Source organism: Lissotriton vulgaris, chromosome 5, assembly GCF_964263255.1.
Source record: "Lissotriton vulgaris chromosome 5, aLisVul1.2, whole genome shotgun sequence".
Lineage (NCBI taxonomy): Eukaryota > Metazoa > Chordata > Amphibia > Caudata > Salamandridae > Lissotriton > Lissotriton vulgaris.
The window spans coordinates 101,492,701-101,509,128 of NC_141693.1; the positions used below are offsets into that span (position 1 = coordinate 101,492,701).

Sequence of the window (16,428 nt, forward strand, 5' to 3'; positions counted from 1 at the left end):
GGTTAAGTGAGTTGGTGTGTGACTGGTTGTATTGTAGAGTAAGTGTCTGTGTGCATGAATGCATGCATGGGTGGGTGGCTGGATGTGTGAGTGCTTGTATGGATGTGTGAATGGGTATGTAAGAGGTTGAGTGGGTGTGTGAGTGCTTGTATGGGTGAGTGAGTGGCTGTGTTAAGAAGCGGTAAAGGTGAGTGAGTGGGTGGGTGGGTGTGTGAGTGGCAGTATAGATGAATACATGGGTGAGTGGGAAGCTGTATGGGTGAGTGTGTGGCTGCATGAGTGGCTATATAGGTAAGTGATTGGTTGTATGAGTAGCTCTATGGATGAGTGAGTGGATGAGTGAGTGGTTGTGTGAGTACTTGTATGGGTCTGGGAATGGGTATATAAGTGGTTGTATAGGGGTGTGTGAGTGCTTCTGTGTATGATGTCCTGAGTGATGCCATTTGAGATGTCATGAGTGATATCAGTGACCATGTCATGAGTGATGTTATATGCGAGATCATAAGCAGTGCATTGCAGGGGCAAAATTAATAGTACTGCTGAATTTCACAGATTTTGTACGAATTAAATCTGAGCCTAACTATAACGTCCCTGTAACCTTTAGATTTTTCAGTGAATTTCTAAGGGTTTTTTAAATTCTATTTTCTAATTATAATGTCCCTGTAACCTTAGTTTTTTCCAGTGAAATTCTACTTTTTTTTAATGTTTCCTAACTATAACACCCCTATAACCTTTGATTGTTTAAGTGAATTTATAAGTTTAAAAAAATGTTATTAACTAAATGTAACCACTAACCTTTGACAGTCAGTGCATGAGTGTCTCAGTAAGTCTGTGGGTGGGTGTGTGAGGGTCTGAATGCTTTATGTTTTGCCCTCTTCTGCTTGTTTTTCTGCCCTCTGTTTTTCCTTTTTCTGTAAGTTGCTGACCTTGACTCTGTCTCTTTCTCTCATTTCTCAACTTTACTTTGCCACTGGCCATTGGTTTCTGACCTCTATTTTGCCTCTTTCTGCTCTTTTTTTTTAACCTTTATTCTGTTTCTTTCTGTTTCCTTCTGACCTTTATTCTGTCTCTTTCTACTAGTATGCCACCTTTATTTTGCGTCTTTCTGCTCATTGCTGACCTTTATTCTGCCTCTTTCTGCTTGGTTCTGACCTTTATTCTGCCTCTTTCTGCTCCCTTTGGATCTTTATTCTGCCCCTTTCTGCTTAATTCGCTCCTTTATTTTGCTACTCTTTACTCGTTCCTGACATTTATTCAACTTTTTTCAGCTAGTTCCTCAGCTTTCTGTTCGCTGCTCACCTTTATTTTGTTCTTTCTGCTTGTTGCTGGCATTTATTTGGCCTCTCTCTGGTCGTTGCTGACTGATTCTGCCTCTTTCTGACCTTTATTCTGCCTCAATATGCTGGTTTCTCACATTTATCTTGCCTCTTTCTGCTCTTTACTGACCTTTATTCTCATTCTTTCTGCTCGTTTTGGACCTTCATTCGGCCTCTTTCTGCTGGTTTCAAAGCTTTATTTTGCCTCTTTCTTCTCCTTTCACTAGGGAAAACAGGGGAGCCACAAGGCCACTGCGGTCCCAGCCGGCTCCCCGCCTCCTGCGGAAGATGGCATTGCTCCTGCACAGAGAGAGCTGCTGGAAAGGCAGCACCCTCCATGCAGGAGCACATGATTTTGTTTTCTTCCCTGCCTGAATGTCTGTGGGCAAGGAAATAGATGAAACCTCGGCTTCCAGTGGGCGGGAGCACTTTGACAGCTCCTGCACGCTGGAACCGGAGTGTTTGCTCTCGATTGGCGGGAGCTCTAAGCTCCCACCAAGCAAAAGCAAACAGATGTGTCCTGGTGGTGGGCACGCCGGGTCATAGCTGGAGGCGGCCCTGGGGGGTGGCAGTCCCCAGGGCCATGTGTGGCTCCAAGAGGGCACCGCGCGGCCCCCCTCCTTTCTTGTGCACTACCCCCCCACCCCCCATGTGGTCCCTCTCCCATTCTTTAAAAACATATTTGGACCCGGGGAGGTGGTGGTCCCCTGGGCCTGTGGGGATCCACGGATCCCCTCACATTTTGTGTTATTTTGTTTCGGAGAGGTGGTGGTCACCGGGGTTAAGAGAGCCTGAGGAGGGGAGCCTGTGCGCCTCCTCCTTTATTATTTAAATGAAGCCCCTGCACGGGGACTGTCAGATCCTTGGAGGATCCTTTGAGAATCCGCACCCAATATATCCATTCGTTTCGGGGTGTAGTCATATCTATAATCTCAAGGGGAATTAACATTAGACAATCACTTTTTTTTTACCCTGCCCCGCCTTTCTTGACCCACGCTTGACGGATCACGCTAAAACATTCCATGCACAAGAATAATCACTGGGGCACTTTTGTTTTGAAAATTTCGTCAACCAGCACGAAAGATATAGGCAAGTCAAAAAACGTTTTTACAATTGAAAGATGCTCCTAACTATAACTACCTACTGGCGATATATATCTCCTGCTGGCGGTCTTTAGTAGGTATAGTTAGGACCTAGTTTCCATAGGAAGACCTTTATTTGTTTTGCTAATATCTTTGGTGCTGTTTGAGGAATCTTCACAAAATGTTCAAAACTAATACTACGCTCATTTTAGCTGCTGTCTTGAAAGAGTCGAGGTGACACATCAAGCAGAGGCAGAGAAAAAGTGAGCGTCCCATAAAGCTTTTTCCCCAATTTTAATTCCCATAGGAAAACTGAACAGCGATAACGTCAAAAACTGCTGAATGTATTTATGCGAAATTTGGCAGAATACTAGCTCTTGGCTCAGAAAGAGGCCTTTTTGTTATCTGGCGTAAATCCTTTCATAGTTTTAGAGATATTAAACAAAACAAAAATTTGAATATCTAGGTTTGCGAATCCTCCTTGGATCAGACATCCACCGTGTTGAAATCGGATTGCCTGCCAACATTTCAACCAGGAAGTGTTTGTAGTCATCTTGGGACTCAATTTCAGCCGAGTCCCCCCCAAAAAGTTTTAAAAGAAAAGTGGACAGGGTAGGAACACCCAGACGCCGTAGCCCTGGTCCTTGGCAAAAAAAGCATTTTAAAAATATTTCAGTGGTAATCGTGGTCGAATCTGCAACTCTCGAACAAAATCTAACAAAAAAACAGCTCCTGGGTGGGCCAGGTCCCTAAAGCATTTTTTTGTGAAACAAAAATAAGAAGTGGAGCGCATGGGGGCCCTTCCCCTTTTAAACAGATACTGGAACCCAAGGGAAGGGGTCACCGAGCCGAGGTGAGCCACATGCCCTTCTCCCCCTTCCATATAATGTCTAGATCAGGGGAATAGGGACCCCGGGGCTGAAATTGGCCCAAGGAGGGGCCCCATGCCCCCGTCCCTCTTCAATATAGTGCCAGGTTCTGAGTCTTGGGGTCCTCTGGGATGAAATCGGCTCAGGAAGGGAGGCCACGGGAACCTCCTCCCCATTTAATAAAGTGCTGGGCCTAGGCGATGGGGTCCCGAGGCTGACATCGGCCCAGGAGATGGACCATGGTCCCCCCTTACCCTTCAAAATGGGGCCGAAATTGGCTTGGGAGGTGGGCTGCATGCTCACCCCCCTTCATTTTAATGAGTGGCCCTGGGGGATAAGGTCTCAAAAAGCAGGCTATATGGTCAGCCCTCCAATGCGCAGAAGGTTGGCAGTATGGGGGATGTTGGCTGCAGGACCTGCAGCCAACTCCCCGCCAAAGGGCTTGCGTGGCAGGGGGTTGCTTTTACGTATGGTAATCATTACTTTACATTTAAAAAACCCTACAAATTCACTGTAACGTTATAGTTAGGTGTAATAAAAATTTGTATTATCGATTTAAAAGAAACCTTAAAGTTTTAAAATAAAAAAAACAGAAATTCACCAGTCACCCTGTAAGAATCGGTTTGTGGCATGTAGGGTTGTAGATTCAAATGCCATGCATACTCCTGCCATCTAGAGTTGGGTCCGGATGTGTGCAAGTTGTATTTCTTTGAAGAAGTCTTCGGCGTCACAAGGTATAGTGACCCCTCCTCTTGCTTGTAATGCGCATGGTCTTAGACTCCGACTCCATTGTAAGATTTTTTTTCTGCATGGCAGATGAGGATACAGTATTAAGTGAAGAATTGAGAGATGTCCTTGCAAAAGAGGGGAAAGAGATCGTAAGTGACACTGCAAAGGTCAAAGGCGTCCAGGTAGGAGGATGGGCACATGTGAATCTTCAGCAGTACATGCCATGAACAGAGGTTTACATAGTAAGTCGCATTTTCTATTCGAGGCATGTGTGGCTGTAGAGAAACATGCTGTGCATAGACTGTAAAGCAGTCATTTCAAAAGCAGTTGTTAGGTTGTGGGTACTACAGTAGATTGAAAGAGCATTGGGAGTACTGTCTAGCAACACGGTCTTGTTAGCGAACTAGCACATCCAGGAAGTAATGTTTTGTCAAAGTGTGTGATGTGGACCAGGTAGCTACTTTGCATATGTCAGCTATTGGAATATTCCCCAGGAAGGCCATAGAGGCTCCTTTTTAGGTCTCGCCTACGCATCGCGCATGCGCTGCATAGGAAAAATACCTTTTGGAATGGATTCACTTTTCACCCTAAAAACGTGCACGCGTTGCATTGCTTTCAATGGCAACGCGTGCATGTTTGGCGATTCCCTTGCGGGAGTTAGCAATTATCGCTCCTGGCGCTGCTCGCTCCCGCAAGGGAAACGCTTTCACTGACACTTTTTTTTATTACATTCGTGCGAGGGCTTGTCTGTTATTTTTTGCGAGCCCGTGAAGCAGCAGCGCTAGGCGTCTGCGAGAGCCCAGTGTGACATCTAGAGCCAGCCCGCGTGAGGAGCCCCCTTTCTTTTCCAGCTGCCGCCATGGGAGTGGAGATCGAGACCATTCCACCCGGGGATGGTAAGCAGCGAGTGGGTGCGTGCGCTCCTGCAAGGGAAACGCTTTCACATTTACTGAAACTTTTTCTTTTATTACATTTGCGCGAGGGCTTGCCTGTTATTTTTTGCGAGCCCGGGAAGCAGCAGCAGCGCGAGGCGTCCGCGAGAGCCCCGTGGTGACATCCAGAGCTAGCCCACACGAGAAGGCCCCTTTCTTTTCCAGCTGCCGCCATGGGAGTGGAGATCGAGACCATTTCACCCGGGGATGGTAAGCTGCGAGGCGAGAAGGGGCGCGTGCGCTTGGGGCCGAGCCGAGCAGGGAGGATCCCCGGGCCAGCCGGGCAGGAAGCTCTCTGGCTACAGTTTAGCAGGAGCATCCGCTCCCAGCGGCCACTTTTCCAAGCCCTGCCCAGGGAGGCTGCAGGGATTCACCCTTCTTTATGACCCGGATTTAGACCGGCTTCTTCTTCTCAGCTGCTCCCATTTTGTCTGGCAGATTTAGCCGGGGAGATCTGCCGTGCCCTCTGACTGCACGCGTACCGCTCCCACTTTCAATAACGTTGGGGCTTCCCTTTCTAACCGAACAGCATCCTAGGAGATGCATTTACTGTACCCTGAAATGCATTTACTGTCCCCTGATCATGTCAGTTATGTGAAGAATATTTGGGCGAAGAGATTGTGATCATCTAGCTTTGGGAGATGCGGATATTGAGGGACGCGGACGTTTGCAAAAGATCACATGATTTCGGTTTAGTCTGTAAACCAAGATTTTGACAGATCTCTCCAATAACCACTGCTCTATCTGTCCTCTATGGGTCACATATCATGGATGCATTTGCCCATAGATATCCGAAGCATATTTACTTTGGGTTGACTGTTCTGTACTATGAGAAGTCGCTGTGTCGGATGCACTGTTTAGTCTGGCAGCACAACTTGGATCGGGCTAATAAATGTATATATGTCTGACAATGTCATTTGTCATAAGGACATATATATGATCCTTTGCATAATTAGTAGTTGAATACAGTATCATCTGGAATTCCCACATTATTTGCTTGCAAGCTTCGCTGACATTTTTTTAAAAGTTATTTGACTCTCTAATTTAATGTTACTTGTTGTGCTATGTCCATTTCCGATATGTTTTTCAGGTAGCCGACATTGGCTGCTATCTGATTAAAAACAAAAAGAAAAGACATCGATAAGTATTAATATATATGAATTTGACACCTGTAGTGGATTTAGACACCTAAAATACAATTAATTTCAAGTGTAAATTGTATTTTTGATTCCATGCTCATTGTTTGTGCAGACTAAACGTCTAAGTGTACCACATTAAGTAGCTGTGAAGTGCTAGTACTAATGACAATACCCCAGGAGCACACACTCAAGTAGCAAAATGGGTACTAGAATCCATTTTCTCGTTCTACAGTTGCGAACCCTTAGTTCAAGTCTCCTAGCACAAGGGAGCTCCCAGACCTGTGTTTTAGTTACGAACATATTTTGCAGTGATGTACACTGCTAACAGGTGTCTCCCCTGAAAGTCTTAATACATCCTCCTTTGAAAAAAAGAAACAATGTACACCTAACTAGGGGAGAGGAGGCTGCTGTAGTTCCAGCATGTGGAACACTGCCTTACTGGGACAAGCTTTAAATAGTGCTACCGCCTGCTACTCGCTTCCTACTGTCTCTTCTGAACATGCTATACAGGGAATATCGGTGGTGTATTTGTAATCTGAAATAAAATAAGGTTGCTGCAGCATTGCCTATCTGCTGTAAACTGCATGTTCCTTCTTTTTAAGTATTCACTTGATACAGTGACGTTCCACAAAAGATGTATGGACAGATTTTTGCAAAATACATTGAAACATTGACATAAAAGCTCGACATCAGAAAAACAATGTTCACCGCACTTTACCGTAATATTTCAACTTTACTCATTGCAAACAACGCACAAAAATGTACGGATCCAATAACACATTAAAGACATTGTCGTTAATACAAGTCAGTTTCTAAAAAGAACATTACTTGTAAAACTCAAGAAATGGGGACCATGTTCCCTCAAATCCACCAAATCTCTGTTCAACCCTTATTGGTAGTAATGACGCTTCGTTACTAGTAACCTTTTCTTTACAAAGTGCAACTAATGCATGTAATTAAGTGCACAATGAATTAGGCAGTGCCTAGGAGCATGCAGGTGTGCGGATGTATCTTCTGTGCAATCTAGAAGAACCTGCTTAAACTTTGATCGAGTGACTCTTGCCAGTGCTATTACCATAGGGAATTTCTTGTTTTACTTGGCTTTTCTTGAAATGTGAATGAATTTAATAGGGTGTCGCTTTGCATGGAAAATTGGCATACAAGATTCTCACTCCAGACCTAATCAGGACCACAACTTGGCTCCATTGAGGTATGTCAACATGATTGGTCTCTATTTTCTCCGGATTTAAGACTTAGTGACATGAGGATGTGTAGTAACTGGACCAGAAAGAAGTTAAATCAACAAGATCTAAGTGCCACCCTCATCTGGAGACTCATGACTTTTCAGTGGACCAGGGGGATATGGGATGATAAGATAGGACTGAGCCCTGTCAAAGGTAGGAAGAGATGCTGTAGGCAACGGCCTGTGAAAAGCCATGTTTGTATTATTGAAGTTTGAGCGAAATAAAGCATAAACAATAGTGTGGCAACCGTTAGCAAAACAAACTTTTAAAGGGACTAATTTATCTCATTTTGAAAATTAGGGATCTTCGTTTCATCACTTTCACATCTCTGGTCGCTAAGAAATTGTTGTAAGGACTGTTTAGGATGTGTGTGCAGATCTCTTGAAGGGCTTGATTCTACATTATCACGTTACTAAAGCCAACATAGTCCTCCTCAAATCTTGCCACACGAGCTGCTACTCCATAACAAGCCACACGCCTCAGTACCTGGCTAAGATCCAAACCTCGGAATCACCAGCCTCAAGCTCTACCCTCTCCAGAGTGGAAACCAAGTGACACAAAAATGAAACCCCGCAGGAACAAGACTTCCCATTCTTTATACCTACAATATGGCACATCTTCAACCACCTAGAGGGCAAGCCTGCTCTTTCTTGTACACCATCAAAAATAGACTAATGTAAACCCCGGCCCTTGGGTACACCTTCTCCCAAATGTACATGAGCCTAAAGCATCCATTTACTTGAACATTGCTTTGTTACATCTACGCTCATTTTGCGCCGTTCATGGACAAATTGCCTAGTGATTGCTATCAAGTTTCACTGTCTGATATTGCCTTGTTAAGTGACATTGCTGACCCACAGGAATTGCTGCAAGAATCTTAAAATAAACCCAACATAGACTTTGTCTCCGGTTTATTTAGGAATTTCTCATTCCCACTGTGAGAAACCCATAACAATCTACCAAAATAAAAAAAAAAATACAGGAAAATCCCAGCAACGAACTACATGCTTCCTCCAACCTACTGTCCACTTGGCCACCCAAGTGTTTACCTTCCCAAATAAACAAGCATTGGTATAGCCAATAGGTCTCACCTTTGGGACCTTATAAGTGTTTAGCCATGCAACACTTGGTGTTGTTGCACCAAGGATATTGTGCTGGATAACTAAACTCTTATAAGGTCCCAAAGGCTAGACCTATTGGCTATGCCAATGCTTGTTTCATAGTGGGGTGGGCTCTAGGAGGAATTGGCAAAGTCATCTTAGCTCTAACATATAGCATGCTTGGATGCATCTTACGATCCATCTGGTAATGTCTGATTTGGACAGAGCTTTTCCTTTATGGGGTTTGGAGAAGCAACAAAGTTATTCTGTGTTCCTAAATAATTCAGTTCCATCAATGTAGTACATGAGGTCTCCTTTCTCATCCAAAGTATGGAGAGCCTGTTTCGCAACTGAGCCAGTGAGTGAAATGAATTAATATGGAAATGGGAGATCACTTTGGGGAGGAATTTGGGGTTAATACAGAGGACAACCCTATCTCTACATACTTGGAAGAATGGTGAAGTGATGATTACCAGAAACACCATCTTCCAAGTAAGGAACTGAAGGGAGCAGGAGTAGAAAAGGATCTGAATCGATGCTGACCAAACAGCATACTAAGCAGGTTCTGCTGGACCTTCGGCTTTAAGCCTGAGATATGGGGACAGATATTTTTGCACAAGAGGACAATTAAGTTAATTCCTCTGGCAGTAGTGTCAGCTGCATCTAACGAGCAGTGGATAGCAGTGATGGATATATGTTTCCCCTCAGAGACTATCTCATAGACCCTTTTCCTCTAGTCCTCTGGGAGATATTGGGAAGAGCTCCTCTATTTCATCCCAGTGAGTGCAATCATACATCGAGAGAGGCCCAACCGAATTAGCAATAAGCCAATGGTTGGCCAATTGCGCGCACAATCCTTTACTCCCAGCGTCTATGCGTTCGCTATCTTTATCTGGGGAAGGGGCATCACCAGAAGCCTTGAATTGGCCCTCTTATGGGCTGTAGTAACAACCAGGGAGTCAGGTGGGAGCTGGCAACTAATATAAATGGGGTCAGCAGGGGATGCCTTATATTTCTTGTTCACCCTGGGTGTAATAGTCCAAGCATGGACAGGGTCCTGAAAAATATCAGGGGTATGGCGTAAAATGGTATTGGTTGGAACGGTGGGTGGAGGAGAGGGTTTCAAATAGGAAGTTCTCCTATAAAGGCTTAGTGTGGAGATCCAACTTATGGACAGAGGCAGCCCTACCAATACGTTCTTGGTAGGATGTAGTCGTCCGGAGTGAAGGGATGGGTACAGTGCAATTCCGGGTCTTTGTCCAGTGGTGTTCTGCATTATAGAGGTCCCAGAGGTCACCCTGCGAAGGAGGAGTATCAAAAGGTGTCTTCCCTCCTCCAAGACCCCATGTGTCAGACAGAGGTGACCCCTGAGGTGTAAGTAAAAGGGGATCTCCTGAGAAGGTGAGCCATGTGGAACAGGGTGAGGCGAAGAGTGTGTGAAAGGCAAAGGATTAGTAGTCTTGTCCGTTTTTTGGGCGGCTTGTATGGAGCTAAAATGGGAATGAATGACCGAATGTCTCTGTTGAACGTCAATCTCCTCTTGCAGTTTATGGAGGACTGGTTCAAAGGCACCCGAGCCCGAGTCGGCCTTGCTAGCCGATTTTTATTTTCACAGCAGAGGGTATCAGCCGAGGCAGGAGCGGTCAGTGCTGAAGCAGGCGCCTCAAAAGTTTCTTTGGCCTAGAGCTAAAGCTGAATGTTACATGGTGGTTGGTGCTGACCATGTCCTGAAGGTAGTGGTGGCCCAGCAGCCTGTTTCTGATGCTCCAGAGTGGCTGGATGATCCTTGGTAAGGGGTCGCCGGATTTGCCAATAGTGTTAAGGGGAGGGGTACCGTGCTCATGGCTTGCTGAGCTGGTGGAAGATCCCTGACCTCCAGATCGGTGCCAGAGCTGTCGTTGGGAGAGGATGCGTCTTCGTCTGTGGCCGATAGCTGTGGCTCGTGCTCCCCCTCAATGTCCTTGGTACCAAACATGTCCAGGATGTCATCTACACTCCTAAGTGAAATCTCGAGACAAAGTGCCCGACGGTCTTTTTGGGGTGAAAGGAGCAACAGGCATCACATGCCCTCTTGTTGTGCTGAGGTGAAACACACAATATATTGACTTGATGGGGGTTAGTCCATGGGTACTTTGCGTGGCAGCGAGGCCAGTAGCAAAATGGCAGCCGTTCCATAACCATCAAGTGAAACATAACAGGAGTGGGACCCATAGACCACGTCAGGATTGGGTGCAATGTAGAGAAAAAAGACAATATCCCAACAGGTTTCAATTCAAAGACAGTTATGTACGTATGCAAAAAGCATTACAGAAACACTACCGCCCACTCTCCAAGGATCCACTGAATGACATCAGATCCAAAATACAAGAAGTAATCAATCAGGCTAAGGAATTAAACATCATTACCAAGAAGGAATATGAATTCCTCAATAATCCACATCCTAGGACCCCTATCCTGTATGTCCTACCTAAGGTCCACAAGGATAGTGTCAACCCCCCCGGATGTCCAATCGTCTCTGGATGTGGTTCAATACTGGAACCACTGGGGAAATACATAGATGCTATCATCAAGGAATTTGTTCCCCTCACGGACACCTTTATACTCGACACTATGGATCTCATAAATACCATACCAACATCCTCCATAGCGAAGTCCTTCAAGTCATCAGAAGCCTGCTACTTTCCAGACCACAACCCACACAGATCCCCACTGAATTCATCATGGACCTCCTCCGCATTGCACTACAGAACAACTACTTCCTATACCGTGACACCTATTATCTACAAGTGAAGGGTGTATCAATGGGCGCTTGTTTCGCTCCAAATGTTGCCATCCTGTTCGTCCATAACATGGAGAAAACACTCATTCTCAACCCCATCAACCTGTATCTGTCAAATATCGATCTCTGGCGTCGATATATCGACGACGTCCTCCTCATCTGGAATGGCACCACTGACACATTAAACCCCTTCATTGAATGGTTGAACAGCGCGCAAGAACACCTGAAGTTTACAAGCGACTGCAAGACAAACGATCTACCATTCTTGGATGTCAGCATCCATGCAGAAGATGGGATATTAGGGACGTCCCTCTATCGGAAACCCACAGAAAGTAACACTTTCTTACAATACTGCAGTCACCACCCACGAGGCCTACGCAATGGGTTTCCTTATGGTCAATTGTTGCACATCAGACGCAACTGTAAATGGTGCAAAGACTATTTCCGTGAAGCCAAAATACTTACGAACAAATTGATACACAGAGGATACCCGCGTCGCCTAGTAACTAGAGCGAAGAAGAGGGCGTGGTACTGTTACCGCGAACACCTCCTGACCCCACACACCAAGAAATCCATGACTAGGATACCGTTCGTGTTCACATTCAGCCCTGACAGCAACAACATAAGCAGGATTATCAAAAAGAACTGGCCTCTACTACGCCCCCATAAACAATTTCAAGACCCACCTTTGTTCTCCTATCAACGAGGCAATAATCTTGCCAGCCATCTGGTACACGCCATTACCTGGCCAAATCCACCCAGCGACAAACATACAATAACCGCAGCCTGGGGATTGGATCCCATTGTTGGTCACTACAAATGCCAAAGTTGCGACCTCACATTCAACACCAAAGAATTTAACTACAATGGCCGTGTTCACAAACCCAAGAATCAAACCAACTGTAGATCACAGAATGTGATCTACGCCATCCGGTGTCCATACGATCTGACATACATCGGACAAACGACCCAGATGATAAATCAGCGCATCATCCAACATAAGAGCAGCATAAACTGTAAAATCCTAACTGCGCCCTTGGTCTCACACTTCATCGACCACCAACACCTGGACACAGACATAAGATGGCAAGTGATTGAGAAACCTTCGTTGCCCATCAGAGGAGGCAACATCAAAAGCCTACTGAATAAGGTTGAATGTAAATGGATGACTTTATGTGACTCTGTTAATCATGGTTTGAACACCATTGACGAGTGGATCAGTACCGTGACCACTTAGTCTCTTTTCCCATGAACCTTTTTCTCCTACCATGTATCAGTACCCTTTCACCTTCATTCTTATAGACAACGCTACTGACGTTTCTTAGCGGTCTATACACAGTACACCATATAGGATACTATGTATACATACCCATTGACTATGTAATTGGTCTCTTCTGCAATTTTAATGTTATATTGTCCCTGTATTTTCCTTGTCGCATGTAAAAGTGAATGACCACACACATGAGAATCAATTGTAATGCTACAGTGTCCTTGTAATTTCCTTGTCGCATGTAAAAATAAATGACCACACACGTGACCATAAGTGATTCTCACTTAACTGCTTTATTAGGCCAGCAGAGTAATTTCCTGCCGCCTAGTGATACCAGCATTGTTCCACAGCTGCACCCACACTAACGGCTTGTATGAGCCTTGTTCGCTCTTAAACACACCAATAAAGTTAATCTCGCCGATTTGGTGCCTTTCCCTTTAATTTTCCCATTCCCTTGAGGCCCCGCCCAATGCCTACGTCACGCTAGGCGTTCCCTCCCAGCGTGCTACCCCTGCCTTATACAACACAACAATCTGTAGGTGCTCCAGCTTCGCTGCCGCTTCACCCGACCCCCGGATCAAGTCCACAGCATTCACCACGATTGACTAAGGTACGCTGTTTACCCATATGAGTCCCTGGCCACTGCTGCGTTCCGCCGGACCTGCTTGTGTGCCTGACTCGCTGTCCTTTCCTTCCCGTTAGGCGCTGCTCTACTTGAATCATTTTTTCCCCCCCTGGATTCGCGGAGACTTATACCTCAGACGCTCCTTCTTCCTCTGAAGTTAGTATTCCGCCGTTTTCTTTGCCTCACATTCCACCCCAGGGCACCTTCACCAGCCCACTTCACGCTCTCCCCTTCCCTTACAGTTTTGCGGAAGACGCTGCCACCTCCATCTGGAACTTTTGGCACCTGCATTACCTACAGTGCCACCCAGGTATGCCCCCGTCTCTCCATAGACCTGACCTTCCCGCGCCTCACTCTGGACAGACTCTCCTCACACCCGGCACTTCACGCCCAGGTATAGCCTGTCTTTGAGGTCTTACGAACCTCCAACACCACGCGGTCTCTATCTGGTCCCATTCTCTGGCCGATTTTACACGCCATGACCTTCGTATTACTAGCTACTTTCACTGGGCATAATTAGACCGGCCCAAATCACTATAACTGGAACATTAAGGTTTAGACCTCTGCAATGGTTTCTGCTTAGGCACTGTAATCGGCCTCTCGCCTATACTATCACTGGGCATTATTAGACCGGCCTTACTCACTATAAATAGGAACATTAAGGTTTAGACCTCCGCGATTATTTCTGCTTAGGCACTGTAATCGGCCTCTCGCCTATATCTTGACCTCTGCGCCATCCCGAACACGTATCTCCAGTGCACCTGCCATATCGTTCTCACTCCGTAGTTCACAGCCCCGGCCACACTGGCTCGCCAATAATCACCATAGAGTTCTCCATCTTTCATCACAGCATCACCATCCACTCCTTACCGCAGGTATTATTATGTCTTGCCATCCTCCCTTCCCACACTAGGGCGCACCCCTACCTTCCAGTCACTCCTTGCCCCACCACGCGCGCTTACCTCCTTGCTACCCCTACCCCCCAGATCTCTCATTTCCATCCTGCAGCACTTCACAAACTGGACAACCCCGTCCTGAAGACAATCCCAATTTCAAGAGCATCAAAACGCCGTCGACTCCACAGCGCAATATTAGGCGCATTCCTTCCAAATGGCTCACAAAAAATTGGAAATTTATGAATACAATTGATGTGAATTGTAATTCTTTGAGCCACCACTGTACATTTACACTATTTTTCACTTTGCGCCGTTCACGCTGTTCACTTGCGTCGCCACCTATATTCACCTGTATATATTGCTTTGCACCAAGTGCCTTCAGGTCGTCACATGATTTCTCTTATACAGTGCTGCTTTAACTGTATACCCTGATGAATCTCTGTTCGAAATATATGGTGAATAACACCCTAAACCAAATCCAATGGAGTCTCCTTTTTTCTTGTTTCTGTAATGCTTTTTGCATACGTACATAACTGTCCTTGAATTGAAACCTGTTGGAATATTGTCTTTTCCATAACCATCAAGGCATGGTGGAGAGACGCGACCTGGAGATGGAAGTAGGACACAAAGGGTGAGGCCATGAAGCAATCGCGACCCCAGAACTTTAGCTTAAGGTGTTAGAAGCTAAAACGTGGGTGCCACCATTGTAAGAGAAAGTAAATAAACCGAAAAAATAAGCATGCAGCGGCTTCGCCATCGCAATTTAAAGAAAAGAAAGGCGTGGCCACCATTATTTCAGCAGAGGTGTGCCACGCTAGTTAAGCAAAAAAAAAAAAAAACGCTGCGGGAGAGTGTGTCTTGCCTGCAGCAGCAGGCAAGAGAAAGGCATTTAGGTAAATAGTGATTGAGGCTATAATTAAAACATACAGAGTAGCAACACATGTAACAGGGGGTGTCCTCAGTGGAGGTTACAAGAAGAGAAAAGGCGGAACGCAAGAGGGACTCCTAAGCCTACTGATCAATGAAAAGCCACCATTAACAAAGGACAGTGACAAGAGGCAATTAGAAAGATGGGCGGAAAGTAGGCGGAGCTTCATGCCCATATCCTGAATACAGCCTGTCTCGAACATAAGGCGCAAGTGCTGCCTAGGCGAGACGTAAAAAAGCAAAAAAAAGATAGTTTCATGTAGATCATGAACTGGAAAGATATTTTAGGGTCAGGGAATATATTTAAAAATCTGACATCATCCCCTAACAGAAACGCTTTGAAAAGTACTTTCGTTCTAAAGATTGTAACAAAATATACTTTACAGTAACATTCAGCACAGGTGGCAAACCTGAAGTTTACCCCACATGCACTCCCACCATTTTAGCAGCTAGCCAAAGCTCTTACTTGTGTTTGCTATGTTTTCTGACAGTTCTGCGTAGCTCCTCTACTTTAAACTCAAGCTGTTCCTTTTGATACAAAAGGTCGTCAATATTTTGATTCAACTCCTCCGTTTCGTAATGATTTTGATGTTTAGCGACGCGTGGCCATTTTTCTTCACGTTTTTGAGATCTCAGGTGTTCCACAATGTCTTCCATTCTGCAAAGTTCATTCTCCTGAGTACAGATAAACATCAGGACGATAGAATTACAAGCAGAGTTCTCCGTGCTTAAAAATGTCAGTAAAAGTTAAGATTTGTGGTCCTTGAATATCCATTAAAAACTTATTGACAGAAATAGAAATAGATAACTTTCAGCTGTAGTTTTACACTAACTTATGTACAAGTTCTTAAACATATATAAATGATATTAAAAAGACAATACAGGAAATTTCAATTAAATGACAAAAGTGCATCACTGTTTAAAGCTTGAAATTTCATTACAAATTATACAAATTCTAATGCACACCAACAAAGTAGTAAATATTAGTTAGTTGTTACTTCCCCCAAACTATATGTTAAAATACTAGCTGTGATTTTAGAGTACAGCAAAAAACATGTATTTAAAAAGGTTGCATCATGTGCTTATCGAAAATAATCTCAATGGTCATGGTGTGTGTTGCCTCGGAAGAAGAACAAAATAGGAATGAATTTGCCACATAATTTAATTTGAAATCACAAAGAATACACTTTAAAACAATAATCTCAAAGCTTTGAAAACATAGAATTTAGTGAATTTAGTGAATCTTCCAGATGTTTTAGGTAAGTTTGGAGATTTGTAATCACTTCGCCGTAATAAAAAAAAATTAGATTAGTGAGTGTAGTACAGAGATATCTATGCGAATGTAATGTAAATAATGAGAATTGCGACAACTACAACTCCCTGGGGAGGTGGGAGGGCGCATGTGAATCTACAGCTCTATAAGCCAACAACAGATTCATAATCCGGGCAAGGCATGTGTGCTGTAGATATATATATATATATATATATACTCCCAAAGCAGTGGCTAACCAGTAGATTTT

General features: G+C 44.8%; 1 protein-coding gene across 1 annotated transcript in view; it reads right to left on the minus strand.

The window, feature by feature from the left end:
* Positions 1-16,428, minus strand: part of CNTRL (centriolin) — an 857,679-nt gene that overhangs the window by 343,018 nt on the left and 498,233 nt on the right. Inside the window, exon 25 of the mRNA XM_086920986.1 lies at positions 15,375-15,583. Within this exon, the coding sequence (XP_086777112.1) occupies positions 15,375-15,583 (209 nt within the window). The remainder of the gene's footprint in view (positions 1-15,374; positions 15,584-16,428) is intronic.